General features: G+C 40.3%; 1 protein-coding gene across 1 annotated transcript; it reads right to left on the bottom strand.

Annotated features, from left to right (window-relative positions):
- Positions 1-7984: 7984 nt before the first annotated feature.
- LOC137533812 (uncharacterized) lies at positions 7985-8641 on the bottom strand (the record flags this gene model as incomplete). Its single annotated transcript, XM_068255059.1, has 1 exon — positions 7985-8641. A coding segment is annotated over one exon (657 nt), but the record flags the coding sequence as incomplete, so codon positions are not given.
- Between the last annotated feature and the right edge of the window lie 226 nt (positions 8642-8867).

Genomic DNA, 8867 nt, shown 5'->3' with positions numbered 1-8867 from the left:
TAGGGCTATCCAGCCCTACATTGCTTCAACTCGTGCAATTCCCATCTGGCATTTGTGGCAGTACAGAGGCTGAGTCCATCTGTACTCCACAGTTCCATCTGCCGGTGGGAATCTCCCTCTACAGGTGCATAGCACCATAGCTGGGTCCTATATAATTACACGCTTGTGGCGGTTTTTTGCAGTGTCAGCACACGTTATGTGCGCTGACCACGGAAATAATTCCACAAACGTTACACCCAGCAACTCTACTCGTTTATGATACAGAAGGAAAAGCTTCTTCATTTATAAGCCCACAGGAAGCAGATAAAAATATTTGTACTCTATCTGCCAGATCTCCACTTCGGCAAAGTCAGATCTCTGATCTGGACCAAGAACAAGAGCAGGACATAAATCCTTCTCAGGAAGATCCTAATAATCAGCTGAGTCAAACATCTTCAGAATGGGGAGATTGATAGGCACTTAAAGCTAATATTATTATTGCAACGTTACTTTTATGCCATCTGCCTACCTGAAGTATTGCATTCAGGAGATGCTGTTCTGTTTTTTTCTTTTGCATTTGTTTTTTAGTTGTCACCGTTATGGGGTTGTGACTCTAGTTATATTATGTTCTGATTTGAAAAAAAAAAAAAAAGAGAGCTGCTCACGGCATAGCAGCTGAGGACCGATTTACTGACTCTAGTGGAGAGTAAAACCCTCTCTACCAAAGTTTTCTTTTCTTTTCTTCTGATATGTGCTGAAGGGGCTATAGCTTATGATCTGGTTCTTGTTGACTAGTGTTCTGACTCTTTGGTCTCACCAGGAAAAAAGGAAGCTAGAAAAGGTTACTTCCCTGCATGATGTTGTGCTCCATGTTGGATGTGTTTCGGTGAGACATGAGCAGAACCGGGGCAGACATTTTTGTGCCAAGGTTTCTGTTCATGTGCTACCAAAATTGGGGAAATAGAGGAGTGAGGTTAAAGTTTCAAAGGGTATTGGTGTCTCCGTCACATTTACTATAATACTAAACTTAGGTTGTAATCATTCTTGTAAAAATATTATGATTAAGATCAACCAAACAAACGAAAAAAATCACAAAAACCCTGTACTTTATTGGGAAGCTGCTAAAGCAGTGTTAAGGGGATGCATCATAGGCTATGCCACATCCTATAAGAAGAAAGCATTAGAAAACTATACGCCTCAGACCAGGAATTAACCGTCCCGACGACAGTAGTCCCGAGTGTCGTCGGTTTCCAGAGTCGACAGCAGGACCCAAAGAGAAGCCATGAGGACGCCGGGGGACCTCGTGGCCTACGGTGGGCTGTAAGAAGCCCCAGGTAAGTGACATTTTTTTTTTAAGTTGAATTCGGAATCCCTTTAATACTTTAATATTTCTTTTCTAGAACTTTGGGATTGGAAATTATGACCTCAGCACTGGGCCTGCTTTGGTTGAATGCTAAAAGAGAACGTGACCTCTGGCTAGAACGCTACGATAAAACATTCCAATCATATAGAGCAGCAACATTTTTTTAATTAGCTAACAAGTCAGGTAAATTCTTAGCGAATTTGACTAAGACTGGTTGGGCTCCCAGTTGCAATCCCTCCTTGAGAAACCCACAGGTGTGCTCAGGACATAAAGAGGTGATCCAGCTATTTACTTCTTTCTATGAAAGATTATATAATTCAAGGGGTGGGGACCCTGTAGCTATTGAGGAATACCTGGACAAAATTACGCTACCACAACTCTCTGAAGAAGATTTAGAATTCCTGAACGCTGACATCACAGAAAAAGAAGTAGACTGGGTAGTTAAACATTCAACGTTGGGAAAGGCCCCGGGACATCTGAATTTGACTGCATTTTGTGGCCGCAGATCACGGTATGCCTTACGACCCTCTATAACAAAATTATTACAACGCAATCATTCCCCCCTATGGCTAATATGGCATACATTAAACTAATTCCAGGAAAGACCATGCAGACCCAGCTTCTTATAGACCAATTTCATTCCTAAATCAGGATATTAAATTTGCATCTAAAATTATTGCAGACAGACTGGCAACTCTATTACCTAACTTGATTATGGATAACCAAGTAGAATTCGTGCAAGGTCGAAGTGCAGTATCGAATGTGAGAAAAGCTCTATCTGTTCTGGAGTATTGCCAGCTGACGGGTAAAGGGACTGTATCGGAGGCCTTCTTGGCATTAGATGCCGAGAAGACCTTCGATAGTGTTGAGTGGCCTTGGCTACATAGAGTGATGTCAGCGTTCGTTTTTGAGGGTAACTTTGGGTCCTACATTTTAGCAATGTACAATAAACCTGAAGCTAAGGTGTCCCTGGTTGAGGGAATGGGAACAAGCATAATGTTGGGGAGGGGAACGAGACAGGGGTGTCCCTTATCTCCGTTACTATATAATTTGGCTTTGGAACCCCTGTCTCGTTCTCTGTGCTGTCTGGAAATTTTTGAGGGTATACGTGTGGGGTCTTGCCATGTTAAGTCTGCTCTATTTGCGGATGATATTTTGATGTTTTTATCCAACCCAGAGAGAGATCTACCTAACATACTGACACATATCAAAGCTTTCGGATCCTTCTCTAGGTTGGCTATAAATTACAACAAGAGTGAACTGCTTTTCCTGTCTAGACAGACCCATGAGAGACATAAGGAATGGATACACTCACTAAGGGTTAAATGGGCTGAAGACTACTTTATATATTTAGGAGTTAAAATACCGAGAGACCCTAATCGCCTATACTATCTTAACCACTTGAGGACCGTGGGCTTTACCCCCCTTAAGGACAAGACCCTTTTTTTCCATTCAGACCACTGCAGCTTTCACGGTTTATTGCTCGCTCATACAACCTACCACCTAAATGAATTTTGGCTCCTTTTCTTGTCACTGATAAAGCTTTCTTTTGGTGCTATTTGATTGCTGCTGCGATTTTTACTTTTTATTATATTCATAAAAAAAAGACATGAATTTTGTCAAAAAAAAATATTTTTTTAACTTTCTGTGCTGATATTTTTCAAATAAAGTAAAATTTCTGTATACATGCAGCACGAAAAATGTGGACAAACATGTTTTTAATAAAAAAAAACCCATTCAGCCTATATTGATTGATTTGGGTAAAAGTTATAGCGTTTACAAACTATGGTGCAAAAAGTGATTTTTCCCATTTTGAAGCATCTATGACTTTTCTGACCACCTGTCATGTTTCATGAGGGGCTAGAATTCCAGGATAGTATAAATACCCCCCAAATGACCCCATTTTGGAAAGAAGATATCCCAAAGTATTCACTGAGAGGCATGGTGAGTTCATAGAATATTTTTTTTTGGTCACAAGTTAGCGGAAAATGACACTCTGTGCCAAAAAAAAAAAAGTTTCCATTTCTGCTAACTTGCGACAAAAAAAAATGAAATCTGCCACGGACTCACTATGCTCCTCTCTGAATACCTTGAAGTGTCTACTTTCCAAAATGGGGTAATTTGTGGGGTGTGTTTACTGTCCTGGCATTTTGGGGGGTGCCTAATTGTAAGCACCCCTGTAAAGCCTAAAGGTGCTGTGGAAAGAATTATTAAGATTTATAATTAATCTCATGGTATATTTTTTATATAGTCTCACGTGGCTATAAGAATCACATTTATATAATCAGATCAGTGTGATAGAATGACACTTTAAATAAAGAGTTATCACAATATCACTGAATATATGTTATATAGGTTTTTGAACCATTTTACTGTGCACAGTTTATTATGTCCTTTGCAGTGGAATTCCAGAACGACCTCCCTTCCCCCTCGTGTCATGTTGTACTAGGCACAAAGAAACAACTCTTTGAGAAGCAGTTTGAACCAGATTCTGAGAGCAGGTCTGACTTTGAGAAACAAAACAAGGAACTGACTTCAGAAGACTTCCTCCAAAGTTGACTTTCACTCTCATGGAGGACAGAGAGAAGTCAAGTAACCCCGCCCAAGAAAGGAGGACTGGATCACCTTGACATGATGCTAATTGGACACTTACCAGAAAGAACTGCCTGAAAGGAGGAATATTTTATCATATTAATTAGGGTTTAAAAGGACTCTGCACACCAGGAGAAAACCACTTTCTCCTGCTGAGCTGAGCTGTGTTAGTTGCGGTTTTTATATGCTGGCTGTGAGAAAGTCCTCGGCTGAGTAAATAAAGATTTCATTTTCATTGGCACGAATTGGAGACGTCTCATGTTGTAAGTTAATTTTCCCTTAACATCTGGTCCTTCGAACCGGAAACCTATCGTCACAAAGAATTGAGGCCTAGGAGCGCGTTTGTGACTGGCGATCAATCTAATAGCAGGCCAGTGAAAGTCCACCGGGGTAAATATTCCCTTCCAAAAGGTGGCCAAACGCAACTAGGTCTCATGTCCTTGTGACATACGGTTTATTTCGAACCGTAAGACTTCTTCAGCCAAGGTCGGTGAAATCGCCTGCTTAGGATTCTAAAACGAAGTTCTCGGGTGTCCTGAAAGCTTCTTAATTGTAAGTACTACCTTTTATATCTGTAATTTCTCATACACAGGGCTGCACAAAATTAGAGTGTAAGTTTTTGATGTGTTGTTATGATGTTTGAAGGTTTAGCTCCCTAAGTCCTAAGTCCTAAGTAATGGTTTATTACACTGAGCATTGTCAGGTCTCTGCTGCAGCCCCCGAGGTGCCTTAGCAGGAAAGTTTTCATCTTAGTGCAGGCACGCTGCCTCAGCGGGAATTGTAAGATCTTTGCGCTGTAAATGCAGGAATTGTTACATTTTTGTGCATAGAAGGCAGCATATTTTCCGGGAGGGGACCCACGGGACATTGTGAAGACGTGTGTAAACAAGGGGGGGGGGGAGTTAAACGGCAAGAATTGTTCGATTGTTGTGCAAGTATTGGTCAAGGTACAAGCAAAATTATGGCTACTAATGATGAATGTGTTATGCGCAGGAAAAGTAAAAATTGGGTGAAATATCGCAGCCTGTGGAGGGATAAATATGAGTTTTCAGGACATCTGCATCTCGAGGATTGCAAAAAAATTGTTTCTCAAATTAAATGTGATGCTCAGGGTAATGTGATTTTAGAAAAGCAATATGGTTTACTAGAGGCTCAAAGATGGCTACTAGAGGCACATACGAGGAGGGGCCAAGTCTTAAAGAGACTCCGTAACAAAAATTGCATCCTGTTTTTTATCATCCTACAAGTTCCAAAAGCTATTCTAATGTGTTCTGGCTTACTGCAGCACTTTGTACTATCACAGTCTCTGTAATAAATCAATGTATCTTTCCCTTGTCAGACTTGTCACCCTGTGTCTGGAAGGCTGCCAAGTTCTTCAGTGTTGTGGTTCTGCTATGCACTCCCCCCTCAGGGGGGAAAGAAACACACAAATGATCTCTTGAGATTCAAAAGGAATGCTGTATACAGCCTGCTTGTGTACGGATGTATTTTCTATGTGTGGACATACAGTACATCAACCTACTTCCTGTTTTGGTGGCCATTTTGTTTGTTTATAAACAAACTTTTTAAAACTGTTTTTAACCACTTTTAATGCGGCGGGGAGCGGCGAAATTGTGACAGAGGGTAATAGGAGATGTCCCCTAACGCACTGGTATGTTTACTTTTGTGCGATTTTAACAATACAGATTCTCTTTAACATATTGGTTAGGAACGGAGAACAAAGACTTGGAGGAGGTACCATGTACTGCATGTCAGGTTCCTCAGAACCCTCCCCAAGCCCAAGACCAAACCAAGCCCCTCCCACAAAAGGTGGATGGGGCCTCCCAGACACATGAGGTGAAAGATAATGTAAACGATTAGACATAGATGAGCTACTGGATAAAGTGATGGAGGTTTTCAGTAAATATAGAAGTATAGCTCCCACTGCTGCCGAAGCAACAGATTCCTCGTATGAACGATTTAAGATTGCTATACGTGAAGTTTTGACTGAAGGGATATGCAAGTGTGTCACACAGTATGTGGTGGATCATAGAATTTGCGGACCGAGTGATTTTCTAGAATGCACCCGATACCCTGTATGTAGGATCAAGAAGAAAGGGAAGAAAGCTGCTGCATATGTTTATGATTGCAACAAGGATGAAAGTAATTGTTATGTGAATGGTGGTAGCCACCACACGCGCTCACAAAAGCGCAGATCTAAAGAATACGAAGGTCGCAGAGAACGCGTTTGAATGTGGTTTGAAAGGTCACCTGGCCCGACAGTGCCCGCAGAGGGCTCAAGGTCCACAGTGATGAGGTGTGGGTAAGGGTACCGCAGTTGTGGAAAATCACTGCAATCTTGAGGTCACCCTAGTAAGGAGGCAAATGTGTAAGTGAATTTATTGATGGACACGAGAATTTTTAAAATAGAATGTTACAGTGTGGTATTAAAAGGATTGTGTAAGAGATGTGAAGCTGGGAATTCAGGAGCTCTGAAATCTAAATCGCTAGAGCCCTGGGAGGTATATGTATCCAGCATAGGGAGAGGAGGGGGGCTACAGGAGAGATTTCCCCCACCAGTACAAGTTATGAGCTGCTGTTTGTTTGCTTGTCTGTAAAAGTTTTATAATCTGTTTGTCTGATGTTTTGCCTGAAGATTGGAGATTTAAAAGCGATTCTTACTGCCTGCAATTGTCTGTCTGTGAATGTCGGTTACTTGGGATGTGTTTGTAATGTTAAACTCTGTAAAATTCGAGTGGAGTTTCTGCCTGGGATCTGTGAGAAAGTATGAGTTACGCCCACATTTCTGAGGAGGGGGCAAGAAGCCTCATGGACTACTGATCCCAGCTAGATGGTGGATTGTGTGTGTGTGTATGTGTGTACAGGCAGAACAGAGTGATTTAAAAGAATGCATGTAACAAGATAAGAGGTTTGTTTGAAATAAATATATATATTTTGTGAAACCCAGAAAGCGGGATATAAAAAAAAAAAAAAAGAAAAGAAACCCTGCAAACATTACTTTCAGTTATAAGAGTAAATATGATGATTTTTTGTTTTGTTTCTGGGAACAATTGATTGCTGTATTACTGTGGAATATGGGTCATTGTCATCGACTGATTGATTGTTTGATGTCACATGATTACATTTTTTTTTATAATTTATGGGTATGTTAGAAGAAGTTAAGTAAAATGACTTTGATGGAAATATTTTGACTACAATGCTTTGTCTAATAATGAACTCTGCAGAGGGATGCATGACTGTAGTTCTCTGCCAAGAGGCCGCCACCAGCAACACCCCACCCCCACCAGCCCCACCCCACCAGATCCATCCAGATCCATCCATCCAGCCACCCCCCCCCCCTTCCGCCCCGCCTATGCTGCACAGCCAGTTTGCTTGGGCACCTACGTATCATTGTCCAAAGCTGCACCACCCTGGCCCCCCCCTGCACCTTTGTTTTCCTTGTTGTCTATTGACCAGAGGATGTTTTTCCCCGTCCGCATCTGCGCGGTGACTTTTCCGCAGAGGAATTAACAAATCTTTGCGGATCGGTTCTATGTGCACAGGAGGGAATACACCAATAGTGGTGCTCAAATACCCCTTTTCAAAATTCGAGTTAGGTCGAATTCGAATAGTAAATTATTCGAGATCAGTCGAATATTCGAGTCGAATAATTTTTACTATTCGATTCGACCTCGGAATTCGAGCTCACTATTCGAGTCGGTATTCGAGCTCATTATTCGAGCTGACTATTCGAAATGGCCTTAAATAGCTTCCAACACTTGTTTTGAGGGTGAATGATGCAAGAAACCTCTTTTTTTCCAAGTAACAACAGCAAGTGATTATGTGGGGATGTTCCTTTAAAAAAAAAAAGTTGAAAAGAGAAGTTGTGTCCAGAAATTTGTTCAGTACTGTATATACCTCTTCTTCTTCTTCTTTATCTTCTATATCTTCTTCTTCTTCTATATCTTCTTCTTCTATATCTTCTTCTTCTATATCTTCTTCTATATCTTCTTCTTCTTTTATATTGTCTTCTTCTTCTTCATCTTCTTCATCATCATCTTCTTCTTCATCTTCTTTTTCTTCATCTTCTTCATCTTCTTCTTCATCTTCTTCTTCATCTTCTTCATCTTCTTCTTCATCTTCTTCATCTTCTTCATCTTCTTCTTCTTCATCTTCTTCATCTTCAACTTCTTCATCTTCTTCTTCTTCTTCATCTTCTTCATCTTCTTCATCTTCTTCTTCTTCTTCTTCTTCATCTTCTTCATCTTCAACTTCTTCATCTTCTTCTTCTTCTTCATCTTCTTCATCTTCTTCATCTTCTTCTTCATCTTCTTCTTCTTCATCATCATCTTCTTCTTCTTCATCTTCTTCATCTTCTTCATCTTCTTCTTCTTCATCATCTTCATCTTCTTCTTCTTCATCTTCTTCATCTTCTTCTTCTTCATCTTCTTCATCTTCTTCTTCATCTTCTTCTTCTTCTTCATCATCTTCTTCTTCTTCATCTTCTTCATCTTCATCTTCTTCATCTTCTTCTTCTTCATCATCTTCATCTTCTTCTTCATCTTCTTCTTCTTCTTCATCTTCTTCATCTTCTTCATCTTCATCTTCTTCTTCTTCATCTTCTTCTTCTTCATCATCTTCATCTTCTTCTTCATCTTCTTCTTCTTCATCATCTTCATCTTCTTCTTCTTCATCTTCTTCTTCTTCTTCATCTTCTTCTTCTTCTTCATCTTCATCTTCTTCATCTTCTTCTTCTTCATCTTCTTCTTCTTCATCTTCATCTTCTTCTCCTTCTTCTTCTTCTTCTTCTTCTTCATCTTCTTCTTCTTCTTCTTCATCTTCTTCTTCTTCATCTTCTTCATCTTCTTCTATATCGTCTTCTTCTTCACTTATTTCTCTTTTCAAAAATTTTTTTTTAAAGAAATGCAGCTATTTTTGAGCGTAACAAATAGCT

Source organism: Hyperolius riggenbachi, chromosome 10 (genome assembly GCF_040937935.1).
Source record: "Hyperolius riggenbachi isolate aHypRig1 chromosome 10, aHypRig1.pri, whole genome shotgun sequence".
In the NCBI taxonomy this organism is placed as follows: domain Eukaryota; kingdom Metazoa; phylum Chordata; class Amphibia; order Anura; family Hyperoliidae; genus Hyperolius; species Hyperolius riggenbachi.
This window is presented reverse-complemented; position numbering and strand designations above follow the sequence as displayed.